At 30.8% G+C, this 18,943-nt stretch overlaps 1 protein-coding gene across 4 annotated transcripts in view; it reads right to left on the bottom strand.

Annotated features, from left to right (window-relative positions):
- The window catches only part of LOC145314572 (kinesin-like protein KIF12), a 63,584-nt gene extending 45,334 nt beyond the window's left edge, over positions 1-18,250 (bottom strand). For 3 of the 4 annotated variants that reach the window (XM_080154547.1, XM_080154546.1, XM_080154549.1), the window contains exons 1-4: positions 17,840-18,223; positions 9,556-9,610; positions 3,953-4,033; positions 2,798-2,845 (exon numbers count right to left, since the gene is read on the bottom strand). In XM_080154547.1, coding sequence (XP_080010673.1) covers positions 2,798-2,845; positions 3,953-4,033; positions 9,556-9,610; positions 17,840-18,036 — 381 coding nt within the window. In that variant the 5' untranslated portion in view covers positions 18,037-18,223. Of the gene's footprint in view, positions 1-2,797; positions 2,846-3,952; positions 4,034-9,555; positions 9,611-17,839 lie in introns of all 4 variants that reach the window. The other variant, XM_080154548.1, reaches the window with a different exon arrangement.
- Between the last annotated feature and the right edge of the window lie 693 nt (positions 18,251-18,943).

Genomic DNA, 18,943 nt, shown 5'->3' with positions numbered 1-18,943 from the left:
GGATGATAAATTAATAGTAAATATACATTGATAATTTTTAATCATGGTCCAAACAATTATTTTAGGTGTCACCCTTACAATATTAGGTGTGTAATAACGTTTTGTAAGATATAATTATCATATTCATATGATTTTTGGTTTTATAATTCCCAGGACAACAAGTTATAATATAGTAAACGAAACATCTCTATAATTCAATTCTGAAAATGTAAATATGTCCTTGAACAAGATTCTATATTTACGCAATTTTGCAACAAATTTAAGTACAATTTTGTTTAGACAAATTATTGTTCTGCTTATTATGTTCTGACATCCTATAAGACTTATAGGTGTTGTCATCCTTGTTTATTATAAATGCACCAAACAAATAAAATATATTCCTTGCTTGTAAATATCCATTACAATTTATTTGCATTGTCATCTATACAACTTATATATTAACAAAAAAAGGGAATAAACATATTTTTTTTGTTTTTTTAGTAGGGCAGCTGCCATATATTATTGGGTCTGACAGTTCATTCTTTTTGGGTTTAAATTATGTTAACAATTACTTTTTTTGTTTTAACATTGTATTAGTTTAAGATTGCCTTGTAATTTCATAATTAAATAAAATAAGTGTTCTTAGTTTCTTACAATTGTATTACTAAGGAAAGTCAGCAGAGAGGCAACATTGGGCAATTTATTACACTAGTCCCAAAACTATAATAACATTTTCTTTTTTGTTGTCTTAACTTTTGGGACTTAAATAACTTATGATTAGTTGGTTCATTGAGTTGCAAACGTTGCAATCTATGGGAAAGGTAATTTTGTGTATCAACATTGGGATGTACATTAATTTAACTGTCGTTGTCTTTTCCCTAAAGGAGAGTACACTAAAAGTAAAATTCTTACAAACTTTCTTCTGATATGTTAATTTGGCATAAAGTCCTTGAGTTTTTTCCTTTTCTGACTAAGAGGGAAAATTATACAAAAATTGTAGAATTTTTACCTTGACAAAAGTAAGTTGGTGTTAATTAAAGATAGAAATAAATATAAATGAAAATTAATGGCTGTAACAAATTGAAAGTATAAAAATAAATTATATTCTAAGAGATATAAACTGGTAGGAATTAAATTAACTGAATAACGAAAATGTCATCTTATTGTTGCGCTATTTATTTTCATAATTCTCATTTTTGAGTATTAGATTATAAAACACTTCGAAAACAAAACTTTCTAACATTTACTTTTCAAATCTCTATCGCTTTCCAAAAAAAAAATATTGCATAACCTAATGTACATAATTGGTGAATACTTTTCTAACTTTACATGCAACTAATAATGGTTGAGGGTTGCTTTCATTAGTTTTGGTTTCAGAGAAAGTGGTATCTTTGTAATTAAACATTAAAGATATATATTTCATGGCAAGGGTGTCAAGGAATAAGAAAATGGATTATGAATTGATGTACATACTCAATTATGATAAACAAATTTTAAAATATCCCTTCTGTAGATTAGAAGTATTGGTGAAAACATTGGGACATTGCTAGTTAATAAATCAACCAATCAATAATCATAAATCAAAGTGTCGACAAACCCCAAACTGTCCCAGTTTTGAGCAAGACGATTCCAGTTACGTCATATACGTTTCGTGAAAGAAAAAGGGAAGGGGGGAAGAAAATCTCTTCAAAAGAGATGGGAGAAAAGGGAAGAGATTATTCCCTCCTTCCCTTTTTATATGACGTCACAGGAATCGTCTTGCTCAAAACTGGGACAGTTTGGGGTTTGTCAAAGTGTCCTATGTTTTTAAACCAACAAAGAAGAAAACATGATTATAAAACTTTGGATACTAGTGTAACTAACAGTCCAATGTCCCCATCCCTACCTGATTTCACGGTCATTGAAATAGGCTAATAAAACGATCTTCTAATTTTCTTTATAGTCAGGGTTAGGACAACCTAGCCTTATAGAAAACACAGTAAAGGGTGTTAAAAAAAACCAATCGCTCACAATTTGAACCACAATAAGTACTTCAAATTTTGGAGATAGACCCCATAATGTTTAGAGTTTTTGATGGGGCATGTAAAAATCTTTCTATAGACACCTTAACCAGATTTTTAACTCAATCTATGCCAATTTGGCATAAAAGAAGCATAACGGCTCTGTCCATTTCTAGTTCTTGATGTTTGCCAGGTCTTTCTATTTGATGCCAAATTGGCTAAGATTGTGTTAGAAACCTTGTTAAGGTGTCTATAGATGCTGTGAGAATTGGTGCAAAAAATATGACGTAACAAAAAAAATTAGCCAATGAGAGGCCGTTATTGACCAATGGCAGCAATGGTAGTGGCCGCCATTGGTCAATAACGGCCTCTCATTGGCTAATTTTTTTTGTTACGTCATATTTTTTGCACCAATTCTCACAGCATCGTGTCTATAGAAAGGTCTTTACATGCCCCATCAAAAACCCCATACATTATGGGGTCTATCTACAAGATTTCAAGTACTTAACACGGTTTGTTCTCTTTTCTAAAAAATAAATTTGTCTTAATTTATAATAAAATATGCACTTTCGGCCTAGGGCAAATTTTTTCTGCAAGGGCTAGGTTTCAAGCTCTAGTGATCTGGAAGGGTGAGTAGATTCAAAATTCGGTATTGTTTTCTTATTGTCATTGCTTTGGGCATGAATTGTATTATTTTTTATTAGTTTTGGACCAAAACTGTAAGGTTTATATTGAAAAAAGTGAAGCTATTGGTTTTTGTAACACCCTATACATGTTAAAAATCCTCGAATATGAAAATAAAACAAAGTTTAACTTACCCAGACTTGTCCTTCACCGGGAAAATGTAGAACGCCCTCATCTCCAACCTAGGCAAGATAGGGATTAGTTCTTTATCGCATCGTATTACAGACAGCTATCTGCGCATAGTAAAATGAAAAATTATTTGAAAAATTAGTTTTGTTAGCTTCGTTTGGCCGAAGGACCGGTCTAACAAAGCTGGTATTAATTTTATGATTTTAACATATTTTCAAAGTTTATCTCTGGCTTTATTGAGAAGAATTGTAGTTTAATTTTTTCTGCATTATAAGTCAATTTAAAATTTAAGTAGAAATTTAAATAAATCATAAATTAAAAAGAACCATTAACTGGAATTAAATTGATAAACAACTTTTTATTAGTGCAGCTACTGTATCGTCGAGGTCTGTCCGTACGTCTGTCATTATGAGTAATTCATCATACAATTATTGAAAGAGCAATTATTCTTCTTCCCGTCTCTTTGCTGTATAATATTTAACTGTTCTATGAATTCAATTGTTCTTGTTATTTTATAATCATTTTAACTTAATTTTCTCCTAAACTTATTCCGCAAAATTAAATGGAAATGTTTTTAATTAACAACCCAATTAATAAATTAAAATATTAATTTAATTTTAAAGGCGCAATACATAGTACAATTTGTTAAACTTTAAAAGATCTTTAATGTTGATATCCATTTGTAAATCCTTATTTTAAAGAAACAGGATGTCTGTGCGTGTTTCTGTGTGTAGTGGAGGATCTCGCTGACCGCTTGAATGATAAGGCTCTACTTTACAGTGAAGCTTCTCATATATTTATGGAAGGTTTATAACTATTTTGGGGGAGATTACCCCTAAAAATAAAATCCTTCCTCCCCCCCCCCCCCAAAAAAATGGTTTTATTAATAAAGATGAAAGGGAAGGCCGCTTACCTCCTTTCCCTCAAGTGCCACTTTAAATTAAATTAAAATTTTACAGGAAAACATTCAATTAGAAAAATATTATTAGCCAATAGTTAAGATAAATTAATTATATTAATTGCATCGTTCTTTTCTTCTTAAAGATAAAGAGAATCTACAAAGCAAATTTTAGTAAAATGATAATTATTAAAACGTCATTACAATGTCAGTGTGTCTGTAAAATAAGATCTCCCTAACCGCAAAAACATATGAATATTACCTTTTGTTCTTTGGCTGATAAGGGTCTGACTCTGATAACTACATTTATATTATCTCCATCCATCTCATTCTCACCAGACATCTAGATAGATAGATAGATACATAGATATATAGATGGAAAGATAGGTAGATAATTAGTTGGTAGATTAGGGAGGGAGGGGATATTGGGCTGTTTATTCCACTTATCCCAAAAGTAATTTGTTGGTACTTTTATTGAATTTTGATTGGTTATTTTATTAATTTAAGTGTCCAAACGTTCCAACCACTTATTACAATCTACAGAAGGAGTAATTTTAGTGTGTCATCATTGGGGAAATACATCAATTTATTGGCCATTGTCTTATCACTTTAGATCCCTGTAGAAAGATAGATATTTAGATGGAAAGATAATCAAATAGATAATAGATAGATAAATAGATAGAGAGATAGATAGAAAGATAAATAGATAGATTAATAAATATGTAGGTAGATGTAAATTGAAAAAAATAAATGAAGCAATAGACCAGTTAAATACCCCATTACATTACATAATTCTTAATACATACAATAACTTGCTAAAACCTAATTCTAATTTGCCATATAAATTCAGGACTAAACTAGATTATTATATCAAATGCTAAATTGTATTAATAAAGTCAAATTATAATAAATTACATTAGTTCAATGCTCCCAGTTCAATGTGGTTCCTTTTGATATGTATTAACTTGATATAAAAGTATATTTTCTGTGCATAGATAACATGAAACTTCAATGTGATAAAAATCCTTTGGAACCACTATTTGGTAGCAAGTCGGCTGACCTTAAAATGGTTAAAATACAAAACACGAAAATTATAAGTAGTTTTGCAGTTTAGGTTATGCTTATATTTTTTTAAAATGAAATAATCGTTTTTTTTCAAATTTTTGAATAACAGCATGTAAACATTATATTTAAGGTCTTGCGTAATTTTGAATGCCAAAAAAATTCTACTAAAAATAACATTCAGTAGAATTGAAAATATATATAGAAAGATGGAAAAATATAACACTTTTTGGTGGTTTTGGAAAAACACAGCATTATAATCCACTTTATTTGAATTGACATTACAATAGTCAGAGATACACGGATGGGACAATGATAAATAAATATTTTTTATTACATATTCATGTGAGTGAAATTCAAACTTCAATAGCTGGCATAGATTAATGGCCTTTAATAGCTGTTATATCAGGTTTCAAATAGCTTTAGACCGAGTCATACTCAAGACTGCTATATCTGGAACATGATATCAATAATAAGAATAGGAGTAATGGCTTGTCGCTTAAATAAACACATCTCACAAGTATGGATGGTAACAAACTCGATACAAAACAGGTGCAAGCAAATGGTTGGTTTTATTTTGGATGTCACTTTGCCTAATACTGTGGTTTTTGGACATAAAATGAGACACTGCTACCATTAGTTATCAATGTCATTCGCCCTTCGTTAATTAACAAATGAAGGAAGAAAGATTTGTAGATAAATGTTCCTTTCCTCCCAGACAATATATCATTGAACAAGGCAATAAAAATGTAAAAGCCCGCCACAAAACCATAAAATAATCAAAATTAACTTTCTGTAGACATGGACAATAAAGGTATAGAACATTTAAAAGAATAAATCGCTCTGATAGTCTTAGTAATCTAAATTATGACTCTCTTTGAAAAAAGCACAAGTATCCAGAGAGAGATGGGACATTGGGCTATTTATTACACTAGTTCCCAAAGTTTTAGTAAAACATTTTCTTATTCGATGGCTTAACACCTTTTTGAACTGTTAATGAATTTTTATTGGTTGTTTAATCAAGTTGAGTGTCAACACATTTCAACCACTAATCTACAGAGGGTTAATTTTCTGTAGCATCATTGTAGCATCATCATAATTTATTAACCATTGTCTTATCCCTTTAGATCCCTGCATTCCATCTCTGAGAAACAAATACTTTCTTACAGTTACATTTCCCCTGTTAAAATATATGATTGTGTGGTGTTTATAAGTTTTCCCTTCCATATAATCCCCCAAGGTTGTTTTTAATTGTCCCTATATATATTGTACAACTAGAGGAAGTAACCTTGATTTTGTCAATTTTGCCAATAGTTTCCTCGACGATGTGTATACTGCTTTTAAAGAGTTTCAATAAAGTTTTCAGGAAAAATTATTTGAAAATTTTAAAGTACAAGATTTAAAAAGAACAGGAATTAGGTTTTTGTTTTAGATTTTCATCAATTTTAAAACATGACATTGAAAATAAAGCAAAATTAAGTGAAGCATATTCTTAGTAATTTGTAATATTATGAAGGGATCTTAAGGGATAAGACAATGGACGATAAATTGTTATGAATCCCCAATGATAAGCTAAATTAACAAATTATAATTTAAAAAGTTTGGACACTATTAGCTTGTAAACAACCAATTCGAATTCATTAAAAGCACTTAACGTTTTTTATCCAACGAATATGTAACGTATGTATGAATATTCAACTTTGGGTACCAGTGTAATTCACAGTCCCCTTTCACCCTGATTGACTAAAAAACGGGAAATAAAAAGTAAGAAATCATGAAACAGAATTGCAAACTTTAATTAAATGTTAATTTAAAAAGAAAAAAACTTTGTAGACTCCTTTTATAGACCTGGCTGCTTTGACTTTAGATCAAAAAGTTGTAGAACAATCTTTTACATGATTTTTAAAAGAGCAAAGCGAGTCAATTTTTCACAATATATATACAAAGCTTAAAGTAAGTCAACAGTCCTTAGCAGAGCCGCATTACTTTGTTATAAATTGAAGCAGTCGCCGCCAAAAGCGGCGGCTTATGTTGGTTTAAAATGCACAGCCAAACAGCTCTTTTTTTAAATCCAAAAACATGTCATCCATTTTTAAAAAGAATATGCTATGAAGCAAACCACTGTTTGAAAGGCTTTGATCCTAGTTTATTGATTTACAGATAATTATGATTTGTTGACTCTACTCTAACTCTATTAAGCTAAGAAAAAACCGCCTTCGTAATTCATTTTAAGTTTGTATTAATTTGATTGTGGCAGACAAAATCGACAACTCACGCCTTTTTACTTGAGCTAAACAATTTCAATGGAAATTATATTCGAGTTATAATTTCTGTAAATGTAATGGAATCACTCTTTGCTATTGAATATATTATTTCAGCCAATAAAGTGGGCTTTTTAAAAAGACTAGATTTAAATGGAGTCTTTAGCTTTTTAGGAAAACTAACTATTAATTATTTCCAAAATTCGAAATAAGTTATATTCACTCAGAAAGAGATTTTACAAAACCTAAACCTTAATTACAAATCCTCCTCTACTTATCTTTTTATTTTATACAATAGGATGTCAAAAATTATCAGAGATGAAATTATTTAACAAATCCTCTACACGCGCCTCTTTCAAAATAGAATAAAAGAAGTTTACACATTACACAACATCTCTTCACAACAAAGAATAGTTATTTCTCGCATCGTATTAAAAACGGCTTTCCGCGGATATAGAATGTACAATTATAAGATTAAAACTAGTTTTTTTAGCCCCGAGGTGCCAAAGGCACCGGCTAAAAATAACTGATTTTAATCTTCTGATTGTAGATTTTTATATTCGTAGAAAGCTGGATATAATACGATGCTAGACATAGTTTTTCGTATGGATGAGAACCGGTTCCTATCCACCGGATTCGAATGAATACAAGAAAAGAAATTTACACATTACACAACAAAGAAAAGAATTTATTTGAATATTAAAAGATTACAGAGAAGCTTAAAGAAACAAAGCTAAAAAATAATCGTAAAAACTATTGTAAAAGTCAATGTCCATCAGAAATGATGTAATACAGATCAGGGATAAGGAATATTTTCAATTTTTGGCTTCGGTAGCTTCAAATTTAACCGATTAAAGTAAAAGAATAGAAGGGGCATGAGCAATATGTAACTCTGCCCACATGTCGGGGACCCTGTCCCGTTTTGTATTGAGTATTTGAAATCAGCTTATAATCAGAAGTATAAACACAGCCGAGTCCCCACAAAAAAAAGTAATTTGCTAGCAGACAAAAGGGTCTCCATCACTTGGGCCAGGAAGTTGTCTTGATTTTACATCTATACATTTATTCCTAACCAGTGATTACTAATGGTTAGGTGACTAGACATTCTTTTAATATAAGAGAAACAAACTTTTGTCAATATTATTACACAATATTGAAACTTTACAAGTATAAATTCCTCCAGAGTTCCATAGCTACTTTTCTGATTAGAAAAATCTGGGTAATTGATGTTTGAATAATATCCACCATTTTTTGTTTTTGTTGAGCGATTTACCAATTTACCAGGGGGGTGTAAAGGGGGTGAAAAGGGAAAGACAGTTCTACCAAATTTTAGGTTTTAGGGGGTCCCCTTTTACACGCCCCTGGTTTATAGTTTTTCAAATGAAAAAATTTATTACATTTTCTCATTTACCTATCATTGTAACCCTTGCTCAAGTATAAGAATATAACACTTAAAGAAAACACCTAATTCAGTATTAAACTTAGACTTACTACTAAAAATGCTGGATGTACAAGTTTTAATACTGAATTAGATGTTTATAATTACGTTAGGACTTTGTTGAAATCTAAATAAGATATAAAAATCTAAATATTTTGTCTTAAAAGAATTATTATAAGCTAGTGTTAAAAAAACAGCGATTAATAATTTCTTCAGTTCATAGATTTCCCTTCTTTCGAAGGAAACAAGTAAAGTGAAACTTATAGAGATGGTACGCATCTTAAAGCGGACATATCCGTCAACACCAATATTTCTTGGAATTGGCCAAATTCAATCAGTAAATTGTAAAGTGAAGCCAAATAGAAAAATAATAATCGGTTGGCGCGACATAATCAAGATTCGTAGAAATAATACAACAGAATTTGTTGTGTTGTTTGATTAAAACAGAAAAAATATTCGGTTCTTTCACTAATCCTATTTTTGGGCCACTAGATCCCCCCTGTCCCCCTAAATATTTTATTTTTATAAGCAAACTTCTACATCCCTATACATGTGGGATTTTTATTCTTTACTCAACTTAACCTAACCTAACTTAAAGAGTATCTTTAATACGCTTGAAAGTTCGTTTGTTGAGGTCGGGTTAGATAAGGAAAACAGTTAACAGCGCCCCAAGATACTCATGAAGCTTTACTAAAAAGTCCTACCAATGTGGACAAACAATTTTCAAGATATACAATTTCAGAACAAAAGAAACATTACTACTTTATATTGCAGAAGGTGCATTCTAAAAAAAAACGTAAAAAAGTGCGGGGAAAAAATGAACAATTTGTTGAAGCATCAAATTATTCAAGTTTCCATTATATCTTAGCAAAATGAGTTTATATTAGGTATTTTCTAAAAATTATGCTCTAAAGTTTGAACAAGATTCTTGGAAACTTAGTACTAAGGTTTATACTTTATTATAACTTTAATACCAATGCAGAATATCAGAATGCTGGAATAGTGATTGAAAAAAATTTAGTGAAATTTCAACAAATACGAGAAAAATATGAATATTGACACATTAAAGTTGTATAGGGTAGCTGCTCTACAAATGAAACTTACCTCTGATCTGAGAGACCCGTTGATGGATTTAGCCAGAGAGCCAGCTGAACCCGGGCTAAAAAAATAAATCATTTATTAAATGCTTTGCTAACGTCAAACCTACTATAAGTTACAATTTTTACAACTCAAAAAAACATTAAGAATTGCTATACAAAAAAAGTAGTGTAAAATAATTTGAAATCGTTATGAATGATGGACAATAGATCTTTTCATGAAAATACCCTTTTTCGAATTTCAATCTTCTGCTAACCTAAAAAGTTACTTTAGGGGCCTAGAAATATATGTACAAAATTTCAGCTCTCTATCTCTAATGGCGACCTAGCGCCAGGCATGTAAAATATCAACAGATAACGGTAGCACGGCGGTTTTAACAATATCTCAGTAATGTGTAGGTTTTCAGCCTTTCTGCATATTTCAATTTAAATACATAAGGCCAAAGATATTATATCCAAAAAATCTTTTGTCAAAGTCTACTCTAGACCTAGCGCCAGTCAGTTTTCTAAAATCATGCATTTTATACCTGTGAAAAATGAAATCGCCAGCGCTAGGTGTAGAGTAGACTTTGACAAAAGATTTTTGGGATATCATATCTTAGGCCTTATGTGTTTAAGTTGAAATATGCAGAACACCTAAATTCACCTTCCAAGCCATTCTCTAAGCATTTAAATTTTTTTTGTTGAAATAACGGGATTTCAAAACTGCCCTTTGAAAAGGCCTAAAAAATATCTTTTTTTGTCCCTTTTTTCACTGCATATAGTTACAACTTATTAAGATATTATACTCAGTTAAAAAAAAAATTGGCGCTTCCAGCACAAAAACCAGCAAAAACAGGCAGTTAAACTTCTGAACCCCTGCTTAACCCTCTGACAGACCCCCCCTCTATTTCGGCTCCTGTTACAGATAGAGACGTAAAACTTTTTTCTGGTTGTTCATGTGTATTTTTAGAGAATTGCTTTTTCTAGTCATAGCGGTCAGACCGCTCCTTATCCGCTTTTTAGCGGCCAGTCGCTAAATATTAAAACAGCTGTAGAGCGGCCAATTTTAAAGCTAAGAAAACCAAATTTTATGACAAACTATTATTTTTTATAATAAAAAAATACCTTTTCTGACCATCGCCAAAAAACGACAAATAATGGAAACCGCCAATTTTGGCGGTAAAACGGCGGTTGGCAGCGCTAAATAATATTTTTATCTGTTTATAGTTACAACTTATTAAGATATTATTCTCAGTTAAAAAAAAAATTGGCGCTTCCAGCACCCAAACTGGCAAAACAGGCAGTTAAACTTCTGTATCCCTACGTAACCCCATAACAGACCCCCCTCTATCTCGGCTCCTGTCATAGATAGAGACGTAAAACTTTTTTCTGTTGGTTCATGTGTATTTTTAGAGAAAATTACTTTTTCTAGTCATAGCGGTCAGACTGCTCCTTATCCGCTTTTTAGCAGCCAGCCGCTAAATATTAAAAAAGCTGTAGAGTGGCCAATTTTAAAGCTAGGAAAACCAAATTTTATGACGAGCAATTATTTTTCATAACAAAAAAAATGCTTTTTCTGACCATCGCCAAAAAACGACAAATAACGGAAACCGCCAATTTCAGCAATAAAACGGCCAATTTTAAAGCTAAGAAAACCAAATTTTATGACAAACTATTATTTTTTAATGGCCAATTTTAAAGCTAAGAAACCCAAATTTTATGACAAACTATTATTTTTTATAATAAAAAAATACCTTTTTTGACCATCGCCGATAACAACAAATAACGGAAACTGCCAATTTTGGCGGTAAAACGGCGGTTGGCAGCGCTAAATAATATTTTTATCTGTTTATAGTTACAACTTATTAAGATATTATTCTCAGTTTTAAAAAATTGGCGCTTCCAGCACCCAAACCGGCTAAAACAGGCAGTTAAACTTCTGCATCCCTACTTAACTCCATAACAGACCCCCCTCTATCTCGGCTCCTGTCATAGATAGAGACGTAAAACTTTTTTCTGTTGGTTCATGTGTATTTTTAGAGAAAATTACTTTTTCTAGTCATAGCGGTCAGACTGCTCCTTATCCGCTTAATATTAAAAAAGCTGTAGAGACAATTAAAAAAAAATAACATTTAGAAATATTATCAATTTGTCTACAAAGGGTTAACAACAAAATGAAAATATACAAATCTAATTATTAAAAACATCAAGATGATCTTCTCTATAAATTTTATTGGTAAAGCATTGATATTTTTATCAAATAATATGACAATGATGACAACATTAATAAGTGATTAAATACAGACAAAAAATAGGATGACAACATCCATAAAGACAAAGCTCTAAGATCAGAAGTAAGGACAACTCTCTTGTAATTACTTTTGTAATATTTAATCAACCTTAGTCAAAATTAGGTGTTCAGGTATGATCCAGCAGGATATAATCCTCCTAGTCTTCAAATAACTTTGAATGGCTCCAGTGTATTTATTTTTTTACTCATAGACTTAAAATTGTAAAATTCAGCTTATCTTACATGCCTACATGACATATTAAATTTTTTTTTTAAATCAGCTGTTGTTTCCAGCTGACCGCAGCCAGTGGCGGCAGTCCATGTAAGCTTCAAATCAATTAAATTTTTTGATAAATATATATTAATTCTTGAGTAATAATAATCTTCCGTGAATAGTAAGGCCATGACCATTTGGCCACTCCTTGACTGATTTTTAACTGATTTTTTATTTCCTACCTGTAGTTTTGCTGTTTTTAAGCTGCCAGTAGCGGAATTCTAAAACAGCTCTAGACCAGCCAATTTTTTAGCCGGTTTGGGTGCTGGAAGCGCCAATTTTTTAAAACTGAGAATAATATCTTAATAAGTTTTAACTATAAACAGATAAAAATATTATTTAGCACTGCCAACCGCCGTTTTACCGCCAAAATTGGCGGTTTCCGTTATTTGTTGTTATCGGCGATGGTCAAAAAAGGTATTTTTTTATTATAAAAAATAATAGTTTGTCATAAAATTTGGGTTTCTTAGCTTTAAAATTGGCTGTTAAAAAATAATAGTTTGTCATAAAATTTGGTTTTCTTAGCTTTAAAATTGGCCGTTTTATCGCCGTAACTGGCAGTTTCTGTTATTTGTCGTTTTTTGGCGATGGTCAGAAAAAGCATTTTTTTGTTATGAAAAATAATTGCTCGTCATAAAATTTGGTTTTCCTAGCTTTAAAATTGGCCGCTCTACAGCTTTTTTAATATTTAGCGGCTTGTTGCTAAAAAGCGGATAAGGAGCAGTCTGACCGCTATGACTAGAAAAAGTAATTTTCTCTAAAAATACACATGAACCAACATAAAAAAAGTTTTACGTCTCTATCTATGACAGGAGCCGAGATAGAGGGGGGTCTGTTATGGGGTTACGTAGGGATACAGAAGTTTAACTGCCTGTTTTGCCAGTTTGGGTGCTGGAAGCGCCAATTTTTTTTTTAACTGAGAATAATATCTTAATAAGTTGTAACTATAAACAGATAAAAATATTATTTAGCGCCGCCAACCGCCGTTTTACCACCAAAATTGGCGGTTTCCGTTATTTGTCGTTTTTTGGCGATGGTCAGAAAAGGTATTTTTTTATTATAAAAAATAATAGTTTGTCATAAAATTTGGTTTTCTTAGCTTTAAAATTGGCCGCTCTACAGCTGTTTTAATATTTAGCGACTGGCCGCTAAAAAGCGGATAAGGAGCGGTCTGACCGCTATGACTAGAAAAAGCAATTCTCTAAAAATACACATGAACAACCAGAAAAAAGTTTTACGTCTCTATCTGTAACAGGAGCCGAGATAGAGGGGGGGTCTGTCAGAGGGTTAAGCAGGGGTTCAGAAGTTTAACTGCCTGTTTTTGCTGGTTTTGGTGCTGGAAGCGCCAATTTTTTTTTAACTGAGAATAATATCTTAATAAGTTGTAACTATATACAGTGAAAAAAGGAACAAAAAAAGATATTTTTTAGGCCTTTTCAAAGGGCAGTTTTGAAATCCCGTTATTTCAAAAAAAAATTAAAATGCTTAGAGAATGGCTTGGAAGGTGAATTTAGGTGTTCTGCATATTTCAACTTAAACACATAAGGCCTAAGATATGATATCCCAAAAATCTTTTGTCAAAGTCTACTCTACACCTAGCGCTGGTGATTTCATTTTTCACAGGTATAAAATACATGATTTTAGAAAACTGACTGGCGCTAGGTCTAGAGTAGACTTTGACAAAAGATTTTTTGGATATAATATCTTTGGCCTTATGTATTTAAATTGAAATATGCAGAAGAGCTGAAAACCTGCACATTACTGAGATATTGTTAAAACCGCCGTGCTACCGTTATCTGTTGATATTTTACATGCCTGGCGCTAGGTCGCCAGTAGAGATAGAGAGCTGAAATTTTGTACATATATTTCTAGGCCCCTAAAGTAACTTTTTAGGTTAGCAGAAGATTGAAATTCGAAAAAGGGTATTTTCATGAAAAGATCTAATGGACAATTTGTAGTATACAGGGTTGAAGCCATTTATTGTTAGGTAAGGTAGATATTGTTTAGATTAGGTTAGCCCCAAGCAATTGTTGGCTTACAAACCCCAGAGAGTGAAGATTCAGTTTAATTGAAATTTCATTGTAGTCAATAAATATTAATATTTGTAATAATGATAGCTTTATTAAAAAACCAAAATAAATTCAACTATATTTTTTGTTTTAAAACTATGCCCACTTCTATTATTTTTTTGTATTCATTGAATATTTTGAAAGAAATGCCCTTTCTTACGTATAACTCTAATAGACATTTTAAGCTTTATGATTTGTTAATTCATTTTCCTAAAAAAGTCACTTATTAAAGCATTTTTTTTCTTCAAATTGCAATTAAAACTGTAGAGTATGCAAGTATGCATGACTTGTATTTTGTTTAACCTACTTTTATTCCATCAAGCATAAAGTACATCATAATTAATACTACACAATTTTATTTCTAATGAGTTTCATACGGGATGTCCAAAAAAGGTAAGTAATAATTTGATGTATAATTTTATATGCAATGCTTTTTTGTATTTTTTTTACCTATGTAAAGAATATCTAACCTAAATATAACACTTTTGGTAAATTTTCTAGTCATCAAAACTCTAATTTTTCAAACTTTTTACAGCTATGTATAACAAATAGTTTCTTTAATAATTATATCTTCTATTTTGTTATATACTGCATAACCATTGAAAACTTTATATTTTACGTTTTAAGGGTTTTGAAATTATATTACATGTTCTGTACTTATTTACAGTGTGTACCCTAAAATATATTATTTGCAATAATTCTTATTACAATTGTAACTTGGAAAAGATCTTAATTTTTTATACTTTTTTTATTGAACATACTGTTAAAGATAGTAACAAGTACAATAAAATATTAGTTTCTACTATTAACATACTGTTGAAATATAATTATTAATGAAACAAAACATATAAACAAAAAGTGTATGTAAATATTTACTTTAAAAGAAAGTGAGCAAACAGAATATAAAATGTAAAGCAATGAAGTGTATATTTTTTTAAAAAATAAAAACTTTCAAGTTTTTAATTTCTTCGGTGAAGTAGTAGGTTTTTGGTACAAGCATAATTATTAAAATAATTGGACAGAATCAACTATGATTCTCAGGGAGCTTTATAAATCTTATTTGATTGAGAAACGCTCTCTTTTGTTAATAAGCACCTGTGGGCCAAACCACTAATATTTGTATAATGTAAACTTAAACTTAAACTTTAGATTGTAAATCATGTAATTTAAAATTGCTAAAAAAGCAGAAATAACTGGTTTAGAATAAATTATGTGAATAGACAAGTCTATATTTATATAAATCTCAGAAACATTGTGTTTGTTGAAGTAAATAATTCACTCATTAATAATTAACTATAATTGACATTATGTATAGTAGTGGTTACATAAAAGGTATTTGATACGGATTGCCTTTGTTAATTAATTTGATTCAAGAGTTTGACAATATTCAAATATACAAAAATTTACTTTACTGGAGTCTAATAAATTAGATTTGGTGCTTTCCCTCAATAAGATCTCCCCTCCCTTATTCAAGAAATAAATGAGAAAAAAGGTGTGTGGGTAACCCTGTGGGCTACCCAGTTTTCAACTAATCCTAACCTACCCTAAACGAAAAACTGCCCTACCCCCCTTGTTTTCATTTCAATTTACTTTTTTTAATCATGGGGTTTTGGGGTTTTTAGAGCTCATCAGGCATTTTGGGTGAATATGCCTAAGATTCTACCAATTCTAAGAAGAATCACTTGAATCACTATTTTTATCAAAATCAGATTCTTATAAAAAATTCTTATTAAACCTGACATACACATTAACATCCCCAGCTTGAAAATAGCACTGCATCCTTGAATAAGGTTAAATATACACTAAACCCTCACCTTCATAAGTAATAACAAAATTTCCTAATCATATTGGCTTGGCCCTTATTAAACCTTATTCCTTCTTTTTAAATGGCGGGAAAGACAATGTTATATAAATTGTTACTATTTAAGAAAATACATTGAGCTAATAGCAACTAGTAGAAAGAATAAGATGATTTCTGCATATCTGTTTTAAAATCTAGGCAGGGAAAGAAAAAAGTGTGAATCAAGTTTGTTAGACAATGCTTGAATCCTGATGATTTATTACAGGTAAATAATAATACCAATTTGGGGAATTCTTACCAACCAGGACCATACATGTACACAAATAATAAAAATAATGTGAAAAGACACAATTACCTTTTTCTTGCATAATCATAATGTAGAAATTATATAGCTTATGTAATTATGTAGTTGAAAGAATCTAATAATTAATAATTATTATTTCCTTTTTTATATGATTTTCAATGTGAATAAAAAAAATTAGAAATCAGAATGTTACCAAATTGAATAGTTTGTATGTGTCATTTAGAATCTCTAAAAATTCTGGATTAATGGAGTCTGCTTTTTAAAAATACATAATATAAAAACCTAAAAATGTCCTTCCTATATTAAATGTACTTAAGATAACATTTTTAATGCTAGTTTCATATGAAAAGTATAGGCATTTATCGCATGGTATCATAGACAGCTTTTAGTTGAAATTAAAATGAAAAATTACAAGATTAAAGCCAGTTTTGTAAGCACCGGGGGATCGAAGGCCTGGGTAAGAAAACTTGTTTTAATTTTATCATTTCAGCTTAAAATTCGTGTAAAATTGTCTGTAATACGATCCTCTATACAATATTTATCAGTGTTACTGAGAACCGGCTATAATTCAGTGGATATTAATTGGTTTCGAAGCCATACTGGAATAGTTATTTCTCGCATCGTATTATAAACAACTTTCCGCGGATATAGAATGCACAATTATAAGATTAAAACCAGTTATTTAGCCCCGAGGTGCCGAAGGCACGGGCTAAAAAACTGGTCTTAATCTTATGATTGTACATTTTAATATTAGTAGAAAGCTGGATATAATAGGATGCTAGACATAGTCTTTTCGTATGGGTGAGAACTGGTTCTTATCCACCGGATTCGAATGAATACGAGAAAATATTTGATTATAATTAAGTCTAATCTTCAAAGGATCCTAAAGTAAAATTGAAAAAATTGTAAAGCTTACATATAATACAGGTTAAGTAAAACAATTTAGAATTTATCAAAAGCAATATTCAAATTTTACTGCTATAAAAGATATTGAATTCCAATTTTGCACATGAATAACTTTAAAATTTGAATTATTGGGAGTAACATTCTCTATTCTTTTATCTTTTAATGCATTTTAGTCTGGGCTAAATGGTTCTGATCAATAAGATTTCATTTAATCAAATCTTTTAGGTATATTTTTCAAGGAATCAAATCTAATACTTAATTTATTCAACAAAAAGCCAAAGTATTTGGAAAAATAATAAGTTCAAATTAATTCAATTTAGAAAATATTATGTAAATGTAACAATTAAAACTAGGTGTAACTGCATTTATTGGTCGGGCCATTTATCAGGAAAGAAGGGAGGGGAAAAAGAGGGAATCGTTATTTTAGCCCGTTACAGAGTTCACCTCTTTTCAGAACATGAAAATCTGGTGTAAGATCAAAGTAATAATAAATCCATTTGTAACTTATAACTAACAATCTATGTTGTAACAGACATAACTTTTTATTAATATATCTACATTGAAACAAGTTCACCTATGTGAGCTTAGCCTTCTAAAAAAACTCCAAACTTTTGGCATAATCAGACCGATAAATAGTTTAAAAGTAAAACCCTTCCAAAACTTACTTGAGCTGTCTGCCTAAACCCTCTGAGCCACGTTTATTGAGGTTTGCCGGGGCGCTTTGCTGCCCGGGGCGTTTTCGTCGCACATAACTTGTAAAGGTGGCGCTTTTTTCGTCTCCATCTGACGCCCTGCTGTCAGCTGATATCAGCGCAATATTCTGACTGGAGCCATACACAGCTGGCTTATTAATTGCTATCATTGTTATAATCACTAATAGCTCATTAGCTAACAAGACTGTTTGTTTTTATCGTTTTATCAACTCACATATTATAATCAAAGTACATTTTTTTCTGTTAAGAAAATAATATTTATAAAGATTTTGTTCTTGTATTGATAAATCAGTTATGATTTACATTTATAATAACATGAAGGGTTAGAAACGCTGCAAGTAACTAAGTGAACAACTAGAAAATTTAGAATTCCCTTTCCCCTTTTGTTTTTAACAAAAATTAGATTGTTATAATAATACTATTGTAGATTTGAGCCATGAACCTTTGCAACCATCCCCTTCGTGGAAAATTACTCCTCCATTTTCTTTTTAATTCCATTTCTTTCAGCGTAACCCCTTCTATTTTTCTTTGATTTTCCTTCCCCCAATAAAAGTGGTGGGCAAGGTATGGATGGTTGGTTTGCTAGTATTTACTATCACTCTACTACGAGCATGGATTAAGGACAGTTAAATTGGCAATGAAAATGGTCACCATCTGTAGATTAAAGTAAAAGAATAGAGGGGGGATCTGCTATATACAACTCTGTTCACAGGTTGGAGACCCTTTCCCGATTTTGTATCGGGATTTTTTAATAAGCAAATAGCGTCGGAAATATAAACACAACCAAGTTCCTACAAAATAACAAAATCAATTTGCTTGCACAAGAAAAGGGTCTCCAGGTAGGTGTCCGGTATATACAATACATCTATACTTATACATGTATTATCTATTGTCTTTTGTCTGTAAGTCGTAAATGCTATCGAAACGAGCTGTTAAAATTAAGAATAATATGCTATAAAAAATAGAGGGACAAAGAAGAATATAAAATGGCTGAACGAGATAAGGATACCAAGAGTACACTTCCCTTGCTCCCACACAATAATATTCTTACAATTC

Source organism: Acartia tonsa, chromosome 3 (assembly GCF_053477335.1).
Source record: "Acartia tonsa isolate MP-2025a chromosome 3, ASM5347733v1, whole genome shotgun sequence".
Taxonomy (NCBI): Eukaryota; Metazoa; Arthropoda; class Copepoda; order Calanoida; family Acartiidae; genus Acartia; species Acartia tonsa.
The sequence above is the reverse complement of the archived record's forward strand: the minus strand, read 5'-3'. Positions and strand labels throughout refer to the sequence as shown.